The sequence below is a fragment of the Accipiter gentilis genome, chromosome 9 (genome assembly GCF_929443795.1).
Source record: "Accipiter gentilis chromosome 9, bAccGen1.1, whole genome shotgun sequence".
NCBI lineage: Eukaryota > Metazoa > Chordata > Aves > Accipitriformes > Accipitridae > Astur > Astur gentilis.
The window spans coordinates 28,861,713-28,889,190 of NC_064888.1; the positions used below are offsets into that span (position 1 = coordinate 28,861,713).

At 40.7% G+C, this 27,478-nt stretch overlaps 1 protein-coding gene across 8 annotated transcripts in view; it reads right to left on the minus strand.

Annotated features, from left to right (window-relative positions):
* BTRC (beta-transducin repeat containing E3 ubiquitin protein ligase) overlaps positions 1-27,478 on the minus strand; it is a 123,499-nt gene that overhangs the window by 53,552 nt on the left and 42,469 nt on the right. For 7 of the 8 annotated variants that reach the window (XM_049809916.1, XM_049809922.1, XM_049809920.1 and 4 more), the window contains 2 exons: positions 20,727-20,804; positions 7,773-7,862 (listed from right to left, as the gene is read on the minus strand). In XM_049809916.1, the coding sequence (XP_049665873.1) occupies positions 7,773-7,862; positions 20,727-20,804 (168 nt within the window). The remainder of the gene's footprint in view (positions 1-7,772; positions 7,863-20,726; positions 20,805-27,478) is intronic. The other variant, XM_049809923.1, reaches the window with a different exon arrangement.

A 27,478-nucleotide genomic window follows, 5' to 3' on the forward strand; every position in this document is an offset into this window, starting at 1 on the left:
TTTTGGAGGAGCCATGTGATCTCTGCGTGCGGGTGATCCGGCATGCATCAGTGGGCAATGCTGCAGTACACGCCTGACGATGAACTCGCTCCACATTAGTTCCCCTCCCCTGTCCGCTCCTAACAGCAAAGACGTTGGAGCCTACCTCACATTAACCCCCATGGGTCTACCAAAATGGGCTCATTTTTAGAGGCTCTCTTGCAAGGCTAAACTCAGAACTCTGCCTTCTGAAATGTGACATTTGGCCACACCAATGGCTTCCCTGCAGTGGGCTACACTATGAAATGATTATTCCAGCATTTCACACCACAAGCTAACACAGGAATTGGACATGTATTTCAAAGAACTTTTTCAGTTTTTGCATTTGAAACTAGTTAATGTCACGTTAATGGTATTTGTATTCTCTACCATCTGAGGGTGCTGGCACTGCAGGTGATGACTTAAGAAGCAATACTTCTCATCAGGGTTACCACCATTCACCACTAAAGCTACCAATGATTTGGATTCCAAACTGTTTCACATTTCCAGCACAAAAGATCCTAAAGTACTTTGTAAGTGCAAGACGAGTTCGTTTCATAACTCTTACCCTGGTGAACACTCCTTACAAGCTTAATGTGACAGGACTTGAATGAAGTCATCCAGGCTGTAATTCTTTATGCACAGTATCAATCACCAAACCAGCAAACACTCGGGGCGGAACTACAGCATGTGACACTACACAGAATACACTTGCAGGGGAATTTTGATTAAGGATGCCAGGTCAAGTTCTAAATTTTAGAAGATTGCTATTACATCTTCACTGCCTGTATACTGAGAGGATCCCAGGCTGATTCAGTTCAGAAGGGACCTCAGGTGTTCTCCAGTCCAACCTCCTGCTCAAAGCAGGGTGCGCTATGAGGTCAGACCAGGTAGCTCAGGGCTTCATCTAGCCTCGTCTTGAAAACCTCCAAGGATGGAGGCTGCAGAACCTCTGCAAGCAACCTGTTCCAGTTGACTGTCATCACCACGACAAAGTTTTTCCTTAGAACCAGTCAAACCTGAGAAGGAGTTTCTAAGATCTGTGTGGGAGCCCTTCTAGTATTTACTGAACTCAACTTCACAGGTAACTCAATTTGCTTTCTTGATACTCCAAATCCAGGGCTCCAAAAACTAGAAACATCTCCATCAAGTTGACTGAACTTTGGAAATGATTCTTCATATCAAGATTTTGCATATTACCTGACTGACCATCCTTACTGCAGAGCTTTGAGAACTGATCTCCAGAACACACTTAGACACCCTCAGCTATAAAGCAATTTATGAGTTAACTATTATACTACTATTTCTTCGAAGTCTCTTTTGCATTTAAAAAACCTCAAGTGTAATTCTTTTTGAATTCATGGCTTCACTGACATGCAAAGTCATTTTGGGTGGTAAGAGAAGCAGAAATGACAACCACTCCACAGTGTTTGTGTAACTGAAGACTAAAGAAGCCTGTTTACATGTAGTTTAACACTCAAAAGAAACTCTGAACAGCTGAAATGCCTTATAAATAGCTCAGACCCAGAGGAAGTGCAAACGTCTGCATTGTGAATTGTAGATCTTAATTACAGACAATGGCTGGTACAGCAAGTAGCACGAAAAAAAAAGTGAAACAGTTGCACTGTTCATGGTTGGCAATAATTCTTCAGGAAAATATTTACTATCAATCAGTTATGAGAAAAGGGACTCTGCGCTCATAAAACAGCACGTTGCTTCTCATACCAGGACCATTTTGCTTCAGCATAATCTGAATTTAAACAGCTTGTTTCCTGCGGATATAATTTTGGAAATAAATAAAACAAGTCTATCAAAATCTGGAGAATGTGTATGGTGGGCTGGGGTGGGGGGAGCAGGAATATCACATTTCTTTCTCAGTCATTTGCAAAGCGGTTATTAGACTGAGGGGAAGCTGAAGCATAAAAACTGTCTTGACCTTAAAAAAAAATTAAAAAATGTGAAACTCTCAATTAAGATAGAAGTAGACATACTATTAAGAAAGGAAAATCATTATTAGGTCAAAGCTTTTAGATAAACCTCCGATGGTGCCTTCTACTTGTGCTGTCTAAATACTGAGAATTCACAGTTTCAAAGCACCTTTTAAACATTAACTAATCCCAGCAATGTCCCTGCAATACCTGCCATTCACACAACCTTTTTTTTTACAGAAAGGATACCTACAACAGAAGGATAAAATGACATGCTTAAATCTCTATTAGCCAGTAGCTGAGGCAGCGTTTATCCAGTTTGCAACAGCCTCAAAAACTGTCATCCCAGAGAAAGGTATATCCAAGCTACGAAAGGGGACACACTGCTACTGAGGGGTTTGGAGCTAGAAGCATGTCCACGGACAGCCCCTCTGCATCATTACACAGAAGCTTAATACTAAAAATTAAGGTATGGAAGAAAATACTTTCTCATTAAAAAAGTGGAAAGAGTAACAGGAAACAATGTAGCTAGTCAAGTAATATTTGTTCATGATTAAATTGCTCTAATTTCAATCTCAAGAACTGGAAATTCTTCAAAAGTACTGGAAAACTATGCATTATCTGAAGATATACCGACTCAGTGATGTATCACAGCAGAACTCTGAGTTGGTTGTGTTGTTCATGCAAAGTAAATGCAGGGACACTCTCAGGAAAGAGAAGCCATCAATCTGTGACATAAAGGGACTTGAGAGTACAAGAGGGACACTCTTTAGATCAATTTGTCCTACTGCCAACTGGAACACTGAGCCTGGAACCCTAAATGTTTGCTTATTAAAGAGTACTTGTGGTTTCTCCTTTTAATTCATATAAAAATTCTGAGCTCAATGTTATTATTGTGCAGACTATTTTTATTCTAAAAATTCGGAAGTAGCGATGCAGAAAGAACTGACAAAGGCAGGCAGATTTCAATTACCAGCTACTTCCACCACTCCTTGCTTTAGCTGAATCATCCTTGAATGTAAAATGTGTAGCTATAGCTAAATAATACTATGCATCTTTGAAAGAAAATTTCACATAGTGTACTTGAAGTGCCAAGCCCTGTTCTGTGTTTCCAGAATTGAGCAGAACAGAGCTCTGTCCTCCTGTACACTACAAACAGCTTGCCAACCAGGCAGAACATCACTACACGCTTAAGCAGGACTTTTCATCCAAAAGTCAAAAAACCATCATACAGTTAAATTCCACAACATTTTTGCAAGGAGAGTATTATTTATTTCCTTTTTGACAAGGAGCAAGAAAAGCCATCATGGCCACAGAGAATAAAATCACAGTGCTAAAAACAAAGGGTATAAACTCTTTCTGAATTTCTAGTTCAATCCTGTAACCACTGCTGCATGCACATTTCAAAGTATGATGAACAGCAATCAAAGATTCCCTGTAAGATACAACATGCTTAAAAGACCCTGAGAAGTCCCTTGGTTTGCTGTGACCTTAAAAAGCAGGACCAATTATCACATGTGGGTAGCAAGGAGTGGCCTGAAACAGAAGTCTAATTTTTCAAGGGTGGTGTGTATGACCGTATTTTTCTTCCTCCAATTTCACTTAGATGAAGATACAGGCAGAGACCCTCTCCCAGCTGCTGCTCAGTTCAGAATGCAGTAGAAACACGGGGATGCTGTATGCCATTTAGAAGGTGTCTTTGTGCTGTCTCTGGCAGGTATGCCATAGGGTATCTATCTCTGGCACATGTAGGAAAGAATTCAATGTGCAAAATGAAACTGAGAACAGTTCTTTATATAGCAGATAGAGACAAACTGGAACTGGCTGCAGGAGTTAATAAACAGTAAAGACCTATCTAATGAATGCAGGAAATGGGTATTGACTGTTGAACTCTCTGAGATCAGTTGTAGACCAGTCTCTTGCTGGGAAAGAAAAGAGCACTTTGAATCAAAAGGGTATTTCCATGATCCAGGGAAACACAAAATCTAATGGACTCCAAGCGAACAGCAAAACTTAAACATAATACAGCCCACATTATGAAAGGGTGAAAAGATAAGACCTCTGTTTGCAAACAGGGATATATATAATCCATCCAAGCAAAGACTCAGCCAAGGAAACTGGAGACACACCAGAGCATTCCTTATCGCAAAGCAAATACAAAGTGAGAAGGTCACCACAGAAAGTAAATGGTCCCGGGTGCAGACCAGAAGAGAAACTTGTTTGCACACCCAGAAGCATCACAAGAATCCTAGTGACATACCAAATGCCAGGGGATTTTTAACTGTGCCCCTCTCTAATTGAGAATGAAGCACACACCAACACCATTATCTGGCCTGAAGATACTGGCTTACAAAATATGGAACAAACAATAGGAACAGATGCTCATTTGGCCAGATTTCAATAAGCCTCATTAAAACCAAACACCCTGTCCTTGCAGCTCAGGTTCATGCTACATTTCTACCTTATTTAAGCACCTAGCATGAATTCCTGAGAAAGTTGTCCACTTGTGGTTGCACACCAGTAGTATCATAAAAAGAAATCCTCTCACAGGCAGTTTTCGGTTTCTAAAGAGACAAACAGGAGGAGTTTATACGCGCGTGTGTGTGTGTGTGTACACACATATATAAAAACAATTAGAGATTGTGTTTCCTTTTTAAAGACATTAGGTTAAATATACATCAGACTTGTTGATCACTCAAAGCCAATGGACAAAAAGATGCCAAAAGATTAACAGAAAAACACCTGAGGACAGAAGAGAATTGATGTTACAGATCACAGAGGTCATATCTGTGCATCACAATATAGAATTTTTCATTTAAAATCCAACCTCTTCAGTCAAAACATGCACACACTTGAAAAAAAATTCTACTGCTCCTTATTTGCTTCTACCCAAATATGCCCAAGTCTCAAAAACAGAGTTTCAGAGGACAAATACCAGAAAAGCAGGGCTAAGAACACTACACAGATTAATCAGAACATTATATTCTAGTTTAATTTTTAAATGTCTGAATAAAACTATATTATACATACGTTTGCAAAAGCCCCTGAGCACGTGGCTGCACAGCCGGCATAACACCGTATAGAAAACCGGGCAGACAAGGTTTCCTAACAAACACAGACTACCTTGAGTGGTGAAAAAGACAGCAGCCCTATGCTACTTTCCATACTTGAAAATGTATATCTGTTTATAATAGACTTCTTTTCCCTCTGCTTTCTAAAGAATGCCAGTTGTTAAGTTGGTAATTTACATCTGGATGTCCTGTACAGAAGCACTCATTCACAAGAGAGCTTGATGGATGGACAGTGCTTCAATCTTGAAAAAAAGATCTCTCAATATTGGTGTGTGTGGCCTCAAGGGAAATTTCATTTCATTCTTTGAATAAACTTTAGAAACATCAAGCACCTGATCAGTAAATAGCACTAATACAGTCTTAACAGAGCACAATTTTCTTTTTTTGCAAGTAGGTGCAGAATCAGAAATTCTGTTTTCAGAAAAACTATCACGTCTTGCAGACTGACTGACACATCTGACAAGCCTGTGATAATGTTGACTGTGCCTCCCAGTTAGGGCTGATACTACACTGCAGAATCAGAAAAGGCAAATCATGATTTCCAAAGTAATCCTTTTTGTCTTTCACTGCCAGTTTAAAAAAAAATAATTGAAAACCCTACAAAACTTTTGGAAAAGTGCTACAGATAAAGAAACCCGCAGTTGTACTTTCCAGTACTCATCCTCTTCACAAAACATTTTAAAGTCCAAGGCTGTAAGACACATCAATCATGGAGGATAAAACTCGCCATGTGCATAAGGCTAGAAGTCCTCTGAACTCCTTAAATCCCATTTAAGCCCTTCACCTAGGGAACATTTAACAGTTGTGCCATTTGCTTATGCCATCACTAAGCCATCTGCATTTAGCTAACTGGATTTATAAATGCTTCAACACTTCTGGAATTTGAAAGACAAGTTTTCTTAGAACCTATTTCATTTTGGTTTGTAGCTGGGAAAGCAAAGGAAAGTAGTACAAGAGCCAGGCAAGCTAGTACTAGAGAAATTATATCCCCAGAAAAGTCCTTATGTTTTTTACATGTATATATATGTTTTTTCATATATATATGTCTGTGTGTGTGTGAGCAGATTGTCCTACAGCATATATACATATATATTGTCCTACAGCATATAGAGACACAATACTTAAAAACATATGCTTTTTCATCTCCAGGGTGATGGTTTAAATTCACCCTCAATAACATGAAACAAGTCTTGCTGTTCCTGCCTTGAGCCCTACCCACACATCTCGCCATGATCCCACAGAAAACATAATTTTAGGAGAGTTTATTACTCGGGGCATTAGGATGTTAAAGGTATGTTATTTCATTTACAAGAGGCATCACTTAAATTAGCTGTAGTTCTTGCACATCCTTGCTCCTTAGTAAGATGATCAGGTCAAACAAGATGCTATAAAGCTATAAAGATGGGGTTGAATGGGTTTACTCTAGTTAGCTTTCTGTGAGCTGCTTCGTGGCATCAGAATGATGCTGTATGACGATATAATTCAGTCAGCACTGCTCTGGCGCCTTGCTTAAAGAGTTTCACCCTACTTTGTATCACAAAGCACCTTAGGAAGTAGTGTGCAATACCAGTCATCTTGAGTTAAGAATGGAGGTGTTGGTATTAAATACTAGTACTTTGTACCAAGATTGGTAGCTTCTCTCGGAAGCACTTCTCCAGTGGAAGGTAACCTGGCCTGTCAAGCACAGTTTATGAGTGCTAAGCCACCTGCAAGAACCATGACAAACTTTTATGATGGCCAATTCCCTGACAGGAACCAAAAGTAATGGGACATCCAAATTTCACCAGCAAAATCCCAGCAAAGATTTAGCTGGGAAATTATCTTAAAGGTCAATACAAAAGTGGCCCCCGAAGGGACAAGGCACCTTTAACAACCATTCAAGTATGAAAAAAAAAAAAGACTTCAAGAAGATCAAGGAATAAATAACTGAAAGAGAAAACAGGCTTTTGAGTGGTCAGGTTTGTGGTGACAGAGGAGCAACAAAATGCCAGCTGGTTTCAGTAACAGATGGCTGTGTGCACTGATCTGTCCTGCATGTCCATTCTAAACTTCCTTTCAGTGGAAATACGAAGCTTACACAAGGATAAACGCAACCTTCGCACAGCCTTTCTTTACATATTGCGTCACGGTTCAAATGTTTTCCATTCACAAACAGCCCTACATGTATGTTGTTTTACTTTAGTTAAATTGAATTTTAAGAAAAGAGGGTGGCTAATGGCACTTCATCTTTTCCAACCACATTCAAGGAAGGACTTTTCTTTGACAGGCAAATATATATATTTTCTTACCATTCTAACCGCCACATCTCCCTTCTCCCTTTCCCCTAAATACAGCATTTACTGTGTTTTAATTGGAAGCTCTTTCTTTTTGCACCCCCTCTCTGGTAGTGAAGAAAGGAAACCATGATACAAAGAGCTCTCATGTAGTATTTTTAGCATGTATCTGGACATTTATCATTTGAAGTTGCCACAGCTAATTACATGGCAGGCATAGGTCAGCCCACTGGAAAAGCCTATACTTGCATAGCAGAATGAACCCTTCAATCCTAGATAGCTCAGGACTCAAATAATCCTTTCCAACAGAGAAAAACAGCAAGTCTGAAATCTCTACACTGAAGGACAGAAAAGCCCACCCAAAATATTGCTTTCTATTTAAATATTTTTTCTATCTGTAATTTTTAACAAGAACTTTTCTTTGATTAACAATGAACAATCTGCTAAAAACCCCTCAAAACCAAAGCTGTTCTCTTACTTACTTTGGCCACACAATTTTCAGTCTTCATAGCAGTGCTTCCTAGACATACTGTTTCCTGGTTTAAGCACAGTCTGGCACAGCTGTTGTAGGTCTGCAGAAAGATTAAAATGGTTATCAATAGAAGAACACGATTTTCTTTCAGGCACCACATTTTTGGCACAGGAACCCACAACAACTCTACTATATTTTCTTTTTCCTAAGGTATAAACGTTTCGAACCAAAATAAACTAGTTTACAGCAAAAGCCTATGTTCAGGGCATGCATGTCCTCTGAGAAGCTATGTACAATTTTATAGTTCTGAGATATGAAGGGGAAAAAAAAAAGACTTTTCTCCTCTTTTCCTTTGAAAAAGGAAAAAAAAAAAATCTGACCTCAGTCATTCGGTCTTTCACAAAATGCTGCATAACCGAACAACTAAAGCAAGGTGATTTCTACACACTAGTTATCACAGTGTATGGCAAATGTTAATAAATGTCACCTGTCTTTATTAGGTAAAAATACATGGGGACAGTACGAACATTATGATCAGAAAGGAGCAAATGCAGACATCTCACTTGTATTTAATCTTCCCAATTTTGGAAAGCTTTTTCTTTTAAATTAGAATGTCTTTTTTCTTTAACTCATACACTGTCCTGCCCAGGGGACCCCCTCAGCTGGGGCTGCAGACTTGGGAGTCTTTGCAGAACACATCACTCGTAGTCCCTCCCTTTTTTAAGGACAGCATATGAACAGTACTTATGGTTGATACTTTGGTTGATTTGGCTACTCAAACTAAGATGCCTGAAGAACTCAGGATTTTCTAATGGAGGCTACACACCCACACTTTGAATACCTGTTTAATTACTACTTGACTAAGCTCACATTTGCTAGTAGGAGTAAGATCATAGTAGCACCTAAGAGCTCCAGTACTGGATTAACACCCCAGTGCCTGTCACCATTTACAGAACACTGCTCCCAAGCAAAAGTAGCAGCCCAAAAGCAAGCACAAACTTACTTTGATGCAAGAGTAGTAAGTGGACCACAGAGAAGATGTTGCTACCTCAGATAGTAGTGTAGGGAAAACCCAAGAAGCATGTTGAAAGAGAACGAAATTAAACTTGCTACAAAGACATTTCCAAAAGCACTAAGTAAACCATACTAACATTCATGATATTTTTAAGATTGCCTTAAGGGGAGGACGCACAAAGATTTGTAGTGAACTGTCTGTCAGTTCTCTCCCTGTAATATTTGCTGGCAATCTCTGAAGATCCTTCTTTCAGGGCTTGCTACGGATTTCTGTTTGTTTCATTAAACTAATTCAAGCCCAAACCTGCCACAGGTTACAAAACCTGCAGGCAACACTGGCATGCTAGGGGCTCCTAAACCTCTCCCTCTGCTCCAAAGCTACGTCACCAGAGCCAGATTCCCTCAGCACCAAGCACCAACAAATGATGTCCCCTTTTTGCCCTTCTGCCACAGGCCTGACTGTGCAAGATGTAGTCAGTAGCAACACGCAAACCAGCAGAGGAACTATATTGCAAAGGACATCAGAGGCAAGAATGCAAAGAGATTAAAAAGCGGATACGCTGAGCGAGAAGAGATGATGTCCACAAACCCAGTGCTCCTAACAGTCTCCAGCTCAGTAGGATGGTAAGCACCAACTGATGGGAACTGAGTGTTCACAATCAGTTTATAACATTATTCACCTAAGTTCTTATGATCCTCATTAAACACTCCTTACTGCCCACCATGGGAAATCAGTGTACTGGCTCGCGTGGATCCGTACCGGTCCAGCACAGTACAGACACTCTTGGGGAAATTCAGGAAATCACAGTCCTTTCCACCTTACTTCCTTACACACTCCGTTTAAAGTTCACCATGAAACAGAAACAAAAAGGAGTACAGAAGCCCTATCTTCTCCATTGCTTTAGCAGTTCATGTTTTATTTTTCAGTGAGCTCTCGAAGCAGAAAACAACCAGTGACAGACAGGAATGTAGAATATCCTGGCTCCAGCAGATCTCCTTACAAGTCATAACATTGATATCTGCTGTGACTAGCAGCCAGCTAGCAATTTCTGACTCTGGATCCAGAAGGAGAAACTGAAAAATTCAAACACACGAATCCTTTCAAAGTGCCGTGAAGATGAACAGAGTGCATCTTTCAGCAGGGAAGGTTCAGATTCAAACTGGGATTAGGCCACAAGCAAACAGAAGTCTGATGGACTCAACTTAGCCTCTTGCAAATATTTGCCAACATCATAAAACCATCACTCTGGTATGCACAGAAATTTCTCCTCAGAAGAAAGATTAGAATGGCATAAACTACTATAAATTGTGGTTTAGATGTAGCGGTCCAACTGGTGGACAGAAAGTTGACACCATCTGCTTTGCACTGGCATTCAGACAATACCATGCAAACTTCATTTTATAAACATTGTGTTAGTTAAATTCAACCACATTCTAAAGGTGAAAAACCATTGAGAGTTGACAAGTTTCTTTGTTCAGTATTTACATTTGTAATTTAACCCGTTTATCATAAATCTGTGATTTCTTTCATTTCCAATTTAATTCCTAAAATTCCAGTAGCAGTATTTCTGCACAACTTATCTGCTGCATACTGTAAATTTTATGGGGAGCCCTGATTCAAAGAAAGCTACTAATAACTCCACTTTGCAGATGAAAAGCTCAGCCACATAATACATTTATTGAAAGCAACATGGAAGCCTATGGCTCCATGGACTGAACCATGAACCAAACTCAGATCTTGTAGGTCTTCTTCCTCCCAAGACAAGTATGCACAAACCTTGGTAGCAAGCCAGCTTTTTAAAAGCCAAGCTTAAACAGGCTTTCTCTCACATTTACCAATGAGTAAGAGTAGACAATCCAAATATACAATGTGAAAGACTATATGCTAAATGTGAAAACCCTAGAACTTTCTGAGAAGGAAGGAAGCTCACTATGGCACTATTCAAAAGTTGTGTGCATGTCAGAATGTAGATACAAATAATTATTCCAATGTACTGCTTAATTTTTATTACTTTCATCTGCACAGTACACCTCAGTGTGAACAGCACCATCTGAACTTCCGGCATGACTTGTTCATCAAATCCCACAATACCAGGACTAGTGACACTTGATGGAACTAGAGTAGCATAAATTTAAAGCAGATAAAAATGAAACACTTCTTCACACAGCAGGCAGTGAACTTCTGGTGCTTGCTGCCCAGGATGCTGTGGGGAGAAACAACATCAGCAAGTGGAAAAAGGGATTAAACAAACTCCTGGACAGCAGGTCCATAGAGGACTTGGCAGAGATATCCCCCAGACATCCCTAGTACAGTGGTAGATGCTGCAGGAGCAGAAGGGCAACGGAGCAGCCAGAGCTGTTTGCTCTCATTCAACAGCATCTTCCACTGACAGTGCTGGAGTTGGCATTGGATGAGCAGACTCTGGGTCTGACTGACCTGGGCATTCCCATGCTATCAATACCTCTCTGCCCTTTGGCAACATGCCAACAATACTTAAATTCCTCCATCCCAAACTTTTCAGCCACAGAAAGAAGAGAACAACATGCTTTTACTGTGAGAATCAACTTTTACACAGTAAAAGCATGTTTTATTACGTAAAGTTCTATGTAAGTGCCAAATTACCAGATGACCATTTAGTCCTTCAGCAGCTCTTTCTCAATAAAAGTAGTGGGGAAAAAGAGAAAATTCACAGGAGTATATATAATGGATTCAACCCATCAGGATGCAGATTTGAGAATAAAACATACAGTGATCTTCAGTTTGACAGCCATTACTATGTTTGCAAAGTTACAAAGTTCTTCTGTTCTTAATTTTCACATTCTCACAGAAGAATGCATTATTAGCCTTGTGGGATGAATAAAAAGGGTAAAGAAGATTCATGTGCATGTTCTACAATATATTTTAAAAAGTTTAAAGCAAAAACTCAGGAGAAAGCCTAGTTCTCCCTTAAAGTCCAGGGGGGGGAAAAAGTAATGTCACTCTACTTAACAGGTCTTGATGGAAAGGTGTTGATAATGTTGCAAAGAAGCTGCATTTGGCTCACAAAGTCAAGTCATAAGAAGCTGGGAGAATATATTATGAAGGTAGTACTATATGGTTGCCTTATAATGTTTCTCTGTAGGCAGCAGTTACTGGCTACTGTGAGACATAAGATTACTGCTGGACATGGAGATTTGATTTCATCTGATATTGTCATATTTGTGTTTGTACACTAACAGTTACTAGTGAATAGACCTAACTGAAAGCAGAATTAATGTCCTATCATCAGGTAATAATGCAGAGCCCTACATTTTAGGTGAAACTTTTGATGGTGTCTCATGCTACACTGCAACATCAGAGTACCTCCTTTCATTTGTTCCGATGCCTGTGGGAACACTGACTAACCTGGAAGAAAACCAAGAAAATCAAAACCAGAACCAAGCCTCAGAAAAGCAAATTTCTCAAGCTCACCTTCAAAGCTCAACCCTTTTGCGAATCTCATCTAATTTGCACCAAAACTGTTCAAGTTTCTCCTCACCTTTCATCAAGATTTCTTCACCAAGGAAAAGCAGTGTGAAATGGTAGCCTGGTTCAACACCACAGGCAGATAGCTTTGCGTTGGAGTGCTTTAATATGTTTTTATATTGCATATAAAGCATGCAAACATAAACCAGTTTGTTGAAAACTACTCTCTTTGTGGAAGCTGGCTGTAATTCTGAACAAGTTTTCAATTTTCGCACTGCTGCTAGGGTAAAACATTTTAAAGAGTTTAATTTTTACAGTGGCTTCAATGACACGAGATTATCTAACAAAGTAATGGTTAATCAATAGAGGGTTTAGTTGTCAGGTGAAACATATAACACACTAAAAGGGATTGATTGCAAGGCTCCTCCTTATTTACTGGGAGGTATATATTTAAAATGACACAAACTTGTTACCAAGCTGCATTCCTTTAACCTTGCAAAAGCCGTTTGAGAAGAGTGTTAAGCAGCCCTATAGCAAAACAAGCTCTAATGAAAAAAAAAAAAAAACCACCCTACAAATATATGGGAGTACCAAATCATGTCAGAAGCAGGGGAACCACAAAGCTGTATTCACTCTCAGCCAAACGCTTAAAATGCCACAGAGACACTAGACTATGGTTCACTAAAGATAGAGCTGTATCTGATCTCATTCCATAAGTGTCTTTGGTTACATTTTTCTTTTTAAAGAAAGTATGATCCTGCTCTTTGACACAAACACATAAACATTTCTACTCTTGTCCGCGTAGCTCTGGACAAACAGAAGGCCTGAAGCCTCAAACCCCAGGCAGAACTCTGTGTGTGTGCGCGTGCCTGTGTGTACGTACACGTGCAGCTTTTCTGTCAACTGAAATCCATTTCTTCGGCCATTTATTCTGAGAATCCCCAGTCCCTGAACAAAACTCCACTTTTTAATAGAAGCTGCAACCCAGGAGTTCAATAAGATTTCCCCCCCCAATAGTTAATAATTACATGATTTATCAGAGAAAGATAACACTAATAAAAACACAGCAAAAAGACAAAACCCATACCCTCCCTTCAAGTCATTTTCAGGGAAAAGATTATTAAACTGTTCTTTTTGAACAAGGGTTTTTGTAGCTAAGCACAAATTGCCAAACAGTTAGAAAAAAAGTTATTAGACTCAGAAGAATTCAGCAGAAGTGGGAAGTTATATAAACAAATCACTCCAGCAGATTTGGAAAGATCGCTTTCATCTTACTTAGAGTCTTAGGAGACTTGCATTAATTACTCTTTAAAGGTCTTTCACATGGACTATTTAAAATAAATGCAATTTATTTATTTATTTCAAATGAGGTGCTGCTTCTGAAAGAATTAAGTAATCTCAACAAATTTAAAAACGTTTTTATGAACAGGTAATTAAAAAGAAGACTAGAATTAAGTCAGGCTGTAAGACATTACCCAGGATTCACCACAATTATTTTCTTAAGATGAAATTTTTGTTATCCCTAGCCCAGCCTTGGGAAGGGTAGTCTCCATGGAAGGTCGTAAGACGAAATAAAGACTAGCCAAACAAAAAACTAGATAATTTACAGGATTTTCCCTAAAGCACAGTTTGTCATATTGCAATTACACCTTGCCGCCTGTGAAAGCCAGAGTCCTTAATATTGCCACTAGAGGGAAGACGTGTCTCAACACATGGCAATGGTAGTTGGGGAGTGGGTTTTCTTGAGCAATTACCATAACAAAGCTCCCTTGGCTGTGTGTACCTTCTAATTACTCAGTACAATTAAAATGACTTACCTAAAACAAACAGGAGAAAAAAAAAAAAGGCCCCTAAAACAAAAAACCTCAAGACAATACAAACAAAAAGCCTTACTCCAATCTGGCTGTTATCTGAAATTACATTAAAGCTGAAGATCTTTTTTCCTCATCCATCAATGCACAGGGGGGGGGGGAAACAAAAAAAGAGGATGCCACAATGCCTAAACACCACGGGGTTGTTCAACAACGTAAAAGCATTAAAACAAACAAAAACAAAGAGCAAGGAGAACTAGATCTCTTGTTAAAGAAATGAAGAAAAAAAAAGAAAAAGGAAATGTTGTGGTATTTAGCCATCTGGTAGCTGCTTGAAAACAAATTGTCCTCAAAAGAGTAGAAATACAGTATGTCTTCTCTCAGTTCACTGGCTTATGAATCAGACCTTTTTTTTTTTTTTTAAATACAGGCATGGTAATGTTAGACTTCTGTGCTGCTGCTGCTTTCACTTCCCTGTGCAAAGATAGCCATGGTCATTCCCATCAGATCCGGTTATTCCGACTTGGACGCATTATTCACAGTCTTTTGGGATACATCTCATTGGGCCTATTGTTCAGGATCCCTCAGGATTTTTTTTTTCCTGACAGCTACTTGCTGATTTTTAAACCCTTAAATCTTTCATTTTATAAGGCACATCATTAAGGGAAGATGGCAGCCAAGTGATTTTTCTTTCCATTGACAATTTGTGACATTTTTCCAGCAGTGTGCAAGGTGTTGAAAACCTGGCAGCTGTTACCTCCCGGGATGAAGCTCCTTTTTTATCCTCCCTTGACAGTTTAACTCAATGGGTCAGCACCTTTAAAGACTGCAAAGTACCACTGAAGTGGATGGAGGCTTGAATTACTGCTCCCTCCCTAATCAATGTAAACCCTCACTGCAGGTGAAACTCTTCATCTATAGAGGTGCATGGGGGAGGAAAATGTAAGGCCCTGAGCCAGATGGTTTTCATCTTGTTTTTTAAAGAAGAAAGGAACAAGCTAACAAGGGGACAGCTACTTTGTTAGCTTCTTGGCCTCTCTCATGGCTTTGGATCCCCAGGGTTCCAGCCACACAAGAGAAAGAATACAGAAAAACATAAACACTTAAAGAAATATAACTAAGGGGCTGGCAACACGCTGCTTTCAAAGAGTTGAGAGCCCTGTTCAGTGCTTTATTTATCACTGCCCACGTTCTTCGGATGGTAAGTGGACATAGACACAAAGGGCAGGGGGAGCAGACAACACTTGCAATTTACTCAATTACAGAGGAATGCAGCAATGTGGCTGGGTGACAGATTCCTATTAGCACTAATGCTGAAAGAGCCCAGTGGCCTTTCTGCCACAAGGCAGCATTCCCATTGTAACTTAGACTCCGGCACAACCCGCCTTGGCTAGTTTTTTTAACATGCATTAAGTGTCACTAAGGAATGGAAATTTTTTTTTTCTTGTTGTTTGAGAATAAAGAAAAAAAAATTAAACAGAAAGAATAATCTTAAAAGTCAGCCAAAGGAAGTACTTCTAGAAATTTCAGGAGGCTTTTCAACCAGCAACTCCTTACTAGCAAGCATTAATAGCATAAAAGAGGTAACCAAGACAACTTTATAGACCAGGTATGTCTTGCCCTGGCCAGCTCTCCAACAGAAGGCAAATTTGAACTGCAGCATCTTCCCCGGAGGGAGGGAGGGAGGAAAGGAGGAAGAGAGCTGAAGGATGGACCCTCACTCTCTTCCCACTGTGTAACCTTCCTCACCAGTCAAAAAGAGGGCTTCAACTTTGCAGAAATACTTTTGGAGAGGAGAAATATGCCTGGAGAGGAGCCCCAGGCAGCACTATGAGGCTACCAGCTAGAAGTAAACAGTTGACGGTTGCCTTTGCTCTACCTTCTTTAACCGCTTTCTGCTTCTTACGGTTTGCTTCAGCATCAGCTTTAAACTCTTAAGATCAGACTGTGCCTATTTTAACTTTGAAATAGCACCTAAAGCATGTTTTAGGTGCTACATGTAATTTTACAAAATCATCTCAAATCTGTAAGAGTGAACTGAGGTAATATTCTGTGCCAAAACGGTAAGAGGAAAAATTCTTGAAAATGCTAAGGGGCCTGTTTGAATGGGGTAACAGACAGGGATTTTTTTTTCCCCCGGACTTCCATCTGGAAGCTTACAGAAAGACAGCAGAGTCCAATGTGAGGTTTGCAGGAGGTACGGTGCAGCAGCCTTGCTGCTGCCAGCATTTCCCCACAAGGCACCTTCGCCCACAGACAAACCGCAGCAGCAAAAGGCACGTCATTATTGCTGCACTGAAGAGAAGGGAGGAAGGGTTTTAAACACCCTGCATTGTGCCTGTCTTCTTTAAAAACCAGTGGGGTAATCAAGTTCAGGGCAGCCCTGGACAGCTGCCCTGTGACCTATTCATGTTGACCCCCACTATTCATCACTTTCCTTAGGACTATGAGGGCAAGCTCCTGGGGAGTGACCACCACAATAGACAGATACGAGCCAACAATAATACGGTTCCTGCAAAAAAACCAGATGGCACTGCAATAAATTTACAAATCTGCATTCATGGCTCTGTTAAAGACACCCAGAAGCTAAAAGACTGGAGGGGCCCCCAGAGAGCTTCCCCTTCCCTGTTTCTAAAGGCCGTCTCTCTCCCCAAGACTATTGAGCTCATGTTCTTCATAAATGAAGAATGGAGACATAGCCCTTAAAATAACAAATGCCTGACCTAATCAATCTAGTGTTTGGGTCTAACGCTAAATGATAGGCACTGAAAACTAATTATGTTTTTTGGCAAGGAAGTTGAATTAAAATGGAAACACACAGGTTAAAAAGGCACTGAAGCATTTGCGAGTCCCTTTGAAAGGGCGGCACACACACACACACGCTCACACACAGAGCTGGAAACAGGAACCTGATTCAATAACTCATGCATTTATTTTTAAAATGAATCAGATTAGTCCCATGTGTGACCTGCCGGTCCATCTGTATGAGCTGGACTTAATGGGCACTCTTCTCACGCTTACTTCAGTTTGAAGTATGAGAGAGATAAATTTAGTTTAATTTTCAACAGATCAAGCTATCCATTTTCCAAATGGACCATCTGGATCAGCCTATTAAAATTAATTTATAACTTTGCAGTGTGAAAATTCGTTTGTTAGCTTAAATAAAGTTGCCAAAAACTTTTGCCACTTGTCATTGTTTTTTCTGAAGTCTGTTTTCATACTATGATTTTCAGTTTACCCCTTCAAAATTTTTTTTTGTCTGATCAAGCATTCAACAAGAACTGGACGTTTGCATCCTTACTTCAAAATCTGTCATAGCTTAGACCTTTTCACTCTTCCAGCTAACAGTGTCAAGTTCATTGCCTTTTCTGTTTCCTTTCTCAGTGCTAATCTCCATGTCTCTTCTGTCTTGTTGCCCCTCATGCACCTAAGAGCGGCTGTGCCTCCCACTTCCAGAATGCCAAGGACACAGCTCCACTTGTTGAGACTTCTGAAGACAACCTTTCCCAAGAACCATTTTAATCAACAGAAGAACTCACTACAAGAAAGACATTGAGGTGCTGGAGCATGTCCAAAGAAAAGCAACAAAGCTGATGAAGGGTCTAGAGAACAAGTTCTACGAAGAGCAGCTGAGGGAACTGGGGTTGTTTAGCCTGGAGGAAAGGAGGCTGAGGGGAGACCTTATTGCTCTCTACAACTACCTGAAAGGAGGTTGTAGAAAGGTGGGAGTCGGTCTCTTCTCCCAAGTGACAAGTAATAGGACAGGAGGAAATGGCCTCAGGTTGCACCAGGGGAGGTTTAGATTGGATATTAGGAAAAATTTCTTCACTGAAAGGGTTATCAAGCATTGGAAAAGGCTGCCCAGGGAAGTCACCATCCCTGGAGGTATTTAAAAGACATGTAGATGTGGTGCTTAGAGACATGGTTTAGCAGTGGACTTGGTAGTGTTAGGTTAACGGTTGGATTCAATGATCTTAAAGGTCTTTTCCAACCTAAATGACTCTATGATTCTATGAATTTATTCCTCCTAGTAAGAGGTCCATAGCACTGAGCAATGGGGGTCTTTAGCCCCTGCTTACAACTTCAGATGCTTAAGTAACCATTACACCTTCATATTACCTCCACCTTCTGGTATGTCTGTTCCACAAACCCACCTGATAAAACATTTATGGCTAAGGCTCTGTACCAGCACAGCAAACAAGGCAAGAAAAGGTAAATGCAACTTTACTTAAACTTGTCAGCAGCTGAACATGTCAAGATATCATACTTCCCCTGAAGTGGTCTGATGCACCTCACTAATTTTCTAAAACTAATCAAAAAGTACTAAATATGTGGACACTTTCACTGGAAAGACCATTTAAGTAAACAGCCTTCTCCTCTACCCACATACACACGTTCAGTTCTTCTGTGCATGTAGGTCCATGTTCCCTAATAATGAAATTTTAACAGTGGTGTCTTAAGGGAGGGACAGAAAAATACAAAACTGCACACTCAGTAATTACCAAGTTAGCATCTTTCCACTAAGGTACTAGTACTGAATTCGGCACTTTTTCTGTATTACTGCTTTGACAGCATTTGCAGGTCAGATCTTTTTGGTTTTACAAAGTATGGATAGATGTAAGACAGGGTAGCCACTCTGCATACCTTCCTGTTGGAGATGCAGATCTTTCCAGTAAGTATCACGCTACTCATTGATGAGTACCTGGGTGCATGGCTGCATATGTGTCTCATTTCTGCACCTAGAGTTGGAAAACTTCCCACTGCTTCTTGTCCATCACTAATAGAGAAGTCGAACAGTCCAAGCTTCCAAAATGCTCTGACAGCTTCCATTTATGCCAATGTAAAGAACCAAAAATTCCTTCTACCACAGGTAAAAAAACACAGTCAAACACCTCCTATGATCTAGACAAGAGGACACTTCCTTTAAGACTACAGCTTGAACTTACCCACAAACACTGCTGCCAACACAAAAGGCCCCAGATAGCAATCTGAAGACCCAAGGATTTTGTCCTGCATTTGTGAGACTGGACACAAAGATGGAGACTGATACAACATCTCAACAATATCCTGAAACATAGCTAACCATCTTTGTCATAAACAATGTTCATGTGAATTACTTCCAATATGAAATATTTGGATGGTACAAGTGGGGGTTTCGGTGTATTCTTGATATCTAGGCACATTGGTTATGATGAACTGTAGGCCTTTGCGAAAGACAGCTTTACCTGGACATTAAGAATACTTCTGCAGACATCTCTTACTATGAACCTTTTCCCGTTGAACCTGAAGGCTTGCCATCAATAAGATAACTCTTAAGATGAAAAAAATAGTTTTTCTGGTGTGCCAGGCTCCTTGTTGGCTGTCCTGGGGATACACAGTAGGGACCTGGTGACTTTGCCCTCTTTCTCTAGCTCTCTTTGTTTGTTGCTGAATGCCAGAAACATTTTAAGTATGGTATAACATATTTAATCAATTCTACAAAGTAATATTTCCCAGCAATATCTCGGACTTCACTCATTAGTCTAGCATATTGTCTCCTGTTTAAAAGACTTATGTGGACTACATCTGTTAGATAGACCTGTCTTAGCCACCTGTAGTCCTTCACATGACACCTACTCCCACAAAAATCAAACGCTCCTAACACAATACATTGTTTAAAAAAAAAGACAAAACCAAAGAAACTAACCATCCCAAAACCCAACTTTGAGCACAAATCTGCTATATCAAAAAGATATTCCTTCCCTTACCATAGTTTTGACCCACAATTCCTCTTGGAAATAGCAGCAGTGGGGCAGTGTATTACCACACTATTCCTCTGCCCGAGACTGCTCCTGTAGCAGAAATGCAGAAAGAAATGTGCCAATACCTCAGCTGTTGCAACATGTGGCCTGGGGTATTCACTTAAGTCATCTTCATTAATGGTTTTACTCTGATACAGCAGGCAACAAACTTGGGCAGCTGAGGCATGGACATATTTTTGCTTCTGCTGCCTGAAGGTTGCAGTAGAGAGAAAGAGCAAGGTGCTATGTGAAACAGGATCTGAAATCACTAAAACCAACTTAAATCCCCAGAAATCACAAGCCAGACCCCTTTTGTTGACCATGGGGATTAAAAAAGTGATTCTTTTGTACTAGTAAGAAATTTGCTTTACTGTATATAAAAGGCAAACAGATTACCTTTTATCAGCTCTCCCTTTCTCCTTTCTACCCATTAGTAATTTATGAGTATAGGAGAAACAAAATCAGGTAATTTTTCAGATTATTAACCTGGACGTCACCTCCAAGAAAATTTACCTTCAAGGGCAATGAAAAGCTTAATTGTTCTAGAACAGTTTGAGACTCTTGAATGCATGATCTGAAGCAAGGCAAAATATACTACAAACAAGACAGGAACAATTACAGAAGAAAAGGCTGAAGAGGTGTTGATGAACACTAAATGGAGAAAGGTAAAACTAGAGAGTCGCAGCTGACTGCACTATACAGAAATCTAGATTTCCTTAGAAAGGTTTAGCTTTCAGGAGAGTTTGATGACTCTATGTGTCTGATTTTCCTGGGTACAATGTGACTTGCTGAGACTTCAAAGGAGAAAAGAAAGGGTTTCCATGAGCACAAGTCAGACTTCAGCTTCCAAAAGCATTTAAGGATTCAAATAGCTGGAAAGTTTTATTGCATTTTTAAAGAGACTGATCACATACCTGTCTAAGTGAATTCTTCTCGGGAATGATCTTCCTAGGGGGCTCATCATTATTACAGTCTTCTCTCTCAGAGGAGTTCTGTGAAAGAAAGTAAGCTTTAATTCAGTTCTTATCCCTAATATTACTCTGTGAGGAAAAAAGAAACAGAGTATTTGTACTACACAGGCGGTAGTATTTTATGCATTCATATACTGGAGGCTAACTTGTACTTTTACGCCAAACAGCTTGTTATGGCAGAGAAAGAATTTCTCCCCCTCAACGCAACAATGCACCACTGTGCAGGTATCTACTGAAGAAGTTTGTGCTTTTGGGATTTATTCTGAAACTACCAATAAGGGCCACTTTGAAAAGCTGAAATAGTGGTTGGATCAGCACAGCAACACCAGTGCTCCTGAACACCCCAGAATAACTATTTAAAACAGTGGAACCTATTGAAAACAGAAGGTTGTTAATGGGTGCAACTGCTGTTCTCTGTGCCCCTATGCTTTTAATCTGCCTAACAATTATTAATTGCGCTGAGTTTGCTTAGCTCCCAAAAATCATAGAGAAATGATGATAGAGCTAAATCCTGGTGAAAGAGGTTGTCAGGATATCCTTCAAAAAAAAAAAAAATAGTTGCGTAGGTAGTGTATGATATCATGGCTATGTTTTGCACTCCTGCCCCCAACTCTACATACATGTAGAATTTCTAGAAAGACTGATGCTCCAAAAGTTAAGCTGCCACCTCCAAAAAAAGAGCATCAGTAAGACAAGATAAGGTGGACAAGAAGAAATACAGAGGCTTTTCCAGCATGAGTAAGAAAGACCATCAGCAGACTTTTGCCCTGTCAACTTCATGATTAAAACCAATTATTACTTGCTTTAGAGTAAAGACAAGCTAAAGTTTACCTCAGGACATGCACAGTAAAACATTTGGTTAAAAACTGCTGGGTACGTGGTGGGAATCCTGTCCGCACTGTCAAAGTCATCTACTCTGGAGGACAGCATTCCTTTGCACAGGTTCCACCACCACATTGACAATGACAGCCGGCTTTGGGGGAATCCCACACACACATCTCAAATCAGTTTGATCACCACAGTATTCGTAGCCCTAGGCCACATTCCCACGCATTCAGTAGTGAGCAACTAAACAGGTTTTAAAGAGATACAGAAAAACTGCTTAGGGAGAGCTCTGCCAGGAAAAGGGTGGTTTTCCAGTTACTTGCAGACAAGCTCAGGAGCATGTATTTTAAGGCAGAAGTTTGCATTCTGTACCTCTCCCCCCACATCCCCCAAATAACCTGTACTTTGCTGAGCAGGGCTCTGCCCAGTTTCTCGCAGAGCCAGCTTCCAGCCCAACACCTCAGGAGACAGAAGTGGCATCTGTTGGCAACGGCGGAGCTGGACCCTGTGAACAGCCAGCATGGCACAGCAGGGCTAGCAGAAAGCAAGCGGGCTGCAGGAAGCCATCAGAAGAGCAGTGTGTTCATGTACCCACTGCAGAGCTCCGTGATGAGGCACCGTCTAGGCAGCTCAGGTTTGCTGGTCTGGTGAAGGGGAAGAAAAGGTACAGCCAGGAGGTAGGGCAGAGGTAGAAGCTGTTTGCTGAGAAACGGCAGATATGGGCGGGGGGTGGGGGGAGAACACAACAGAAAAAGAAACAACACTTGGGATGTCATCAACTGCTCAGGAGGATTCTGTGTAAATCAAGGCTTGCAGACCAACTAGTGATTTGGGTTTGGTTTTGTTTTTTTTTTAAACAAGATACAGAACCCACAAGGCACCATGACATCTGGGATGCTGTAACCAGGGTTTTTTAATGGAAATCAATCCTAAACAGGCCTGATAAATCGCTGTAAGAGGCCAGCTTTTAAAAGTTTTCATACGAGGTCTCAGCCAGGACCAAGTTATTACATTAAATCCAGCTCGGAAAGGACTGTGATCGTAAAAACAAACAAGCTAGAATCACGTATCTCCAAAAAGGAAGGTCAGACATTACAGCTGTTATTTTCTGCTTGTGAAATACAGTTTAGTAAGCGGTTAATTCAAGTAAGGATTTTAATTTTTGCACTTTTGAGAAACAGACCAAGTGCAAGAAATGTAAGAATCTGAGGTGAATTACTATACATTTCCAGGAAATGCATTTTGCTGGGGGGACGGGGGGTGGTGAGGGCATTGTTTACTATTTCTGGATGTTTTTTCAACATCCACCCCCTTCCCTATGAGAAATGCCAAAATGATCTCCCCTTCCCAATAACCTAAGACAGTGAAATCTTACATTCTTCTCACCTTTCAAAGCCATTAAGGATCCTCCCTCAAAAAACATCCAAAAGCAGGAAAATCAATGCTGCTGATGAACTGTCAGCCCTTATTTTGAAATTTCTAGTTACTGCAAAGCATGAAGTTATCTACTTTTTCTTTAAGCTGAGCATCTAATTTTAAGAGCAAGCAGAGGACCATTTTGCATTCATTATCTTTATAGGTGGCAAGGCTAAGAGGTTGGCTGAACAAAGACCAGACAAAGACTGCCAAGTGCATATGGTGGTTCACAGCTTGGCGTCTCACCATTCTACAGCACCAACACAGCAGCTCCGATAGCAGACTATTAAAGAAGAGCGCTGCTCATGCACTTTTGTAGGCAAGTAAGTTACGCTTGGTGAAGACAGAATGACTGGAAAGCATTACACTTAAGAAAAAGCACAGATGTTTATAACTCCCGCTCATTTCTCAGGAATAGGAAATCCATCAATCCAGGTGCAGGTACAAGACCCTGCATACTTCAAGACTAACTGTAGCTGTGTGGAAGTGAATTTCACTTGATAGGGCAACACTTAGCCATGGCCATGGGAAGGGCATAATGTAATCAACTTGAAATGGTACATCTATATATTTCTCCTTGCTGAACAAGGTGGGAGGAGGGATAAACATGTGCGAGGTCAGAATAAGGTTTGCTTCAGCAGGACTTCGTTGATGCTCTCAGCCGCAAGAGAGGCAGACAAAGGGAGGAACTGCTCTGAGCACCCTCTCGTGGTTACTGAAATGCACATCTCGGGCACAGACCTGGAAAGAAGCATTTGCTATCCAGACGGTAAGTTGGGTGTACTCACTGGGAATATTAAAGACCTGCAGCAACTGTACTTGATATGATGGAAGTTGTTAGGGTGAAAGAAGTGAAGAAAACCAGTGCATACAGAAGCTGAAAAGCCATATAAACTCCCTTCATCAGGAAAATTTTTAAATCCCACAGGCAAGCCTTCCTTCATAGACTAAAGCCAGACTAGGCAAAAGTGTTTGCACTTGCATGCAGGGGTCTCTCCTTTTGACCAAATACAAGCAAGATAAGATGAGAAGTGCTGACATCTCCAAAGCACAAACTGATCAATCTTGGTGAGATAAATACTGTGCCCCCCCTTTCCACAGACAAGTAAAATTTTTTTTTATTATTATCTGCCCAAGGTCACACAATGACGGTGGAAGCGTTAGGAAGACAAGCCACAAAATCCAAGCTCATAGTTCTTGTAACCTTCAAAATTTCTCTCTAGCAGAAGGTTCCTGTAAAGGGGCTCTGCCCTCCATAGCTAATTTTTCCTAAAATGGCTACTGTCTGTAACGAGATCCTTTTAAATCTGATTTGCATTTAAAACTTCAGCCTGTAATTAACAGAATATAACTCCATGGCAGGTTGTCTTAAAGACCACTACAAAATTATTATTATTTAACTCTCCCCATGAAGCCTCCTCCACCACTAAACACAACATGCTACAATGCATACGAAATCCCTAGACTGAAGCGTTTGACGGGAGATGACATGCAGTATTTTGTGTACACAGCCCAGCAAAACACTGCTGGGAATGAGATATAATACACAGAGAAGTGCACTCCCAGGGACTACCAATTGGGCAGAGCTACCTTTAGTACCGCCTCGCTCGTCGTGGTGGAAATCAAACCCCTGCCAACTGAGGGAGGCTTTCTTTGGTGCTGTTCTGCCCTGCACTAATTATAAAAGAGTACAGACGCAGCCTTTTTCCAAGCGTGGGGAGGTGGGGGTGGGGGAAAAGCGTGTGTCTATGCGAAGAGCACAACTATTTTTTATGCTTTCAAATTCTTAATCCTGTTTGGAGCTGTCAGTGGGGGTTAATGGAAGCCTTGGATAGGAGAATTCCAATCTGGTTGGCAGATGGATAGGTTGGTTATAGCTGCATAACTATGTCTTGCCTGCAGGCACAATTCAGAACACTGTTAAAGCAATATAAAGTCTCTGTCAAGCTGAACCATTTGGATCAGTAGCAAGGAGAAATAATAATAAAAAAAGGAGTTCATTTCTGGGCCTTGTGCATTTATGCTAGTATGCAGAAACTGATTAATTGTCATCGTGTGCTGGTCTGCTATACCTCGGATTTCTACTTCTGGAGTAGATTTTGCATGCTAATATAATCATTCTCCCTCTTGAGACATTAGCAAATAATCAAATGAAAAACAGGATCATAATTTACTGAGATTCGGGCAATTCTCTATGCAAATTTGACTTGTTATTGCTGCTGCCTCGTTAATCTGAATGCCTTTGACAAACTCCTTTGATTTATGAACTCATGACAACTCCAATGTGTATATATTTTGCTAGATTGACATTATCATTAAGAGTGGGTGGACTGAGCTCACATGAATGGCTGATTTTATTCGCTGGTGTCTGCTGCTCAACAGCTGAGCATCTCCTTCTCACAAAGCCCCTGAGCGCCAGGCTCTTCCCATCTACCCATCCATTCATCATCTCGATGTTAATTGGCCCAGGCTTTAAGCAAATTTTCAACACGATTTAAAGGCACGATGACACTGATTACTGACCCTCTGCCATACGGTGCCTATTGATTAACCTGACAGAGATGATGAGCTTGAGGGAAACTAGGTGTATGCGGACCTCGGGGTGGGGGGTGGGGGGGAATAATATATTGTTTATGCAGGCAAAACACTTGTCATTATCCCAAAGGCCAGAATTTGTGCTGCACTGGCCCTTAAAACACACTATTGCTTTAAACACCTGCATCCAATACAGAAAATGCTTGCTTGCTGTGGAAAAATGATTACAAATTTGATGTCATGTGCAGTCTGTATTTTAATCGAGTTCCCTGATAAATAGACCCCCTCAAGCCAATCAAGTCTTGCTCTAGCCATTGCGTGTGTATACATCAGTTCAAACAGAAGCCTGGGCAGGGTGTGTTTTTAGTGGTATCAGCAGATCCAACCGCATGTAGGAAATCTACTTGGGTATTTCAGGTCTCTAAGCAAATAATACAGTGGGAACACAGTGTCCAAACAGTTACAGTAGAGTAAATGTTTCAAGGGCAACTGGATGCCAGACATAGCTGTCTCGCTATTTCTGTTGCCACATTAAAAGAGATGCTTTAGCACACACCAGTGAAATAGCGCATTCCCCCTTTTCTAGTGCAAACTGTTGATACGACCTGACCCTCAAGCTCCTAGGCGCACTGAGTGAACATAGCATTTTATCAGAGCTTGAAAATAACTGACATCCTCTTTCATGTTTCTTGAAGTGTCCCTGCGCTGCACTTGGTCCTCCTCACCAAGGACAGAGGGGTACTGTCTCAGCCAAGAGGGAGACACTGAATAAAGTAGGTACATCAGCATTCTGCCTGCAGACTGGTGCTATATGAAAGGAAAAGGAAGCAGAAGGCCTGTTTAACCCCCACCCAGCCCCAGATATAGTCTGTCAGTCAATGCACACTGTTGTTCCCCAATTCATGCCAGCAGCCTGTCAGCAGTCAGGATGTTTCTTTAAGGAGGAGGGAGATTTGTGAGGGAGGGGACATTGCCCCAAGATGCTACAAAGTTACCTGTCTTCTAGTTTGCATCAATTTATTGCAGAAAACAGGACAAGGAATCATTGGGTAAAAGTACGGAGAAATTAGCTGCAATTGCCTGATGCCCACGTCAGCCAGAGTGGACTGAAAAGTGAAAAGGGATGGAGGGAGGAGAGAAAAAGAGAAAGAGAGAGGGATGTGTGGAAATAAGTGACAGTCTAAGACCAGAGGCACATATAAGCCTTACGTTCCCTTTCCAATAACCTTTGTAAGTGATAGATGAGTCCAAGCCCATTGTTATCGTTAAGGGACTGTCAGCATCCTGATTTTATAAATGCTGTCTGTCAGTTTATAAATATCTCGGCCATTTCAAACAGTGCTAGGATGAATCCTGGCATAGCCAATGTCAGCCTGAAAGCAGTATTACCGTTCAAAAAAAAAAAATGGGTCTAACATCCGCTAAAAAACATTTAAAGATAGCTTCTTCTTTTTCTCCTATCATGAGGCCCAAAACATTCAAATTCATGCTTATTTGGCTAGTCACTACAATATATAACATTGGTAATGTTCTTTGAGAAAAACAAGCATGAAAGCTGCAAGTTTGAAGGCAATTCTCTGCCTGTTCGGTAGATAAAACAAAAATGACAGCTGTAACACACAGGGACATCCACAGCAATGAAAATGCAGAGATAAGTATCAGACCCCATTCCTCCTTGGCATTTGCTGCTCTGAACATTCACCGAGATTAGATCCTCTTAGAGAACACCATAAATTGCAATGTGTAGGCACAAGGGGGTGACTTCAGCCCGGAATGAAGACACAGACAAGTTTCCCAGCTCTTACAAGTTTAAAGTTAAATGGTACTTTTGCAAGGGGTTTATGGCTAAGCATTAGAATGATGGAAGGAGAGGGCAGAGAAACTGCAGCCTGCCTTGCAGTGACTGATATTGGAAAAGG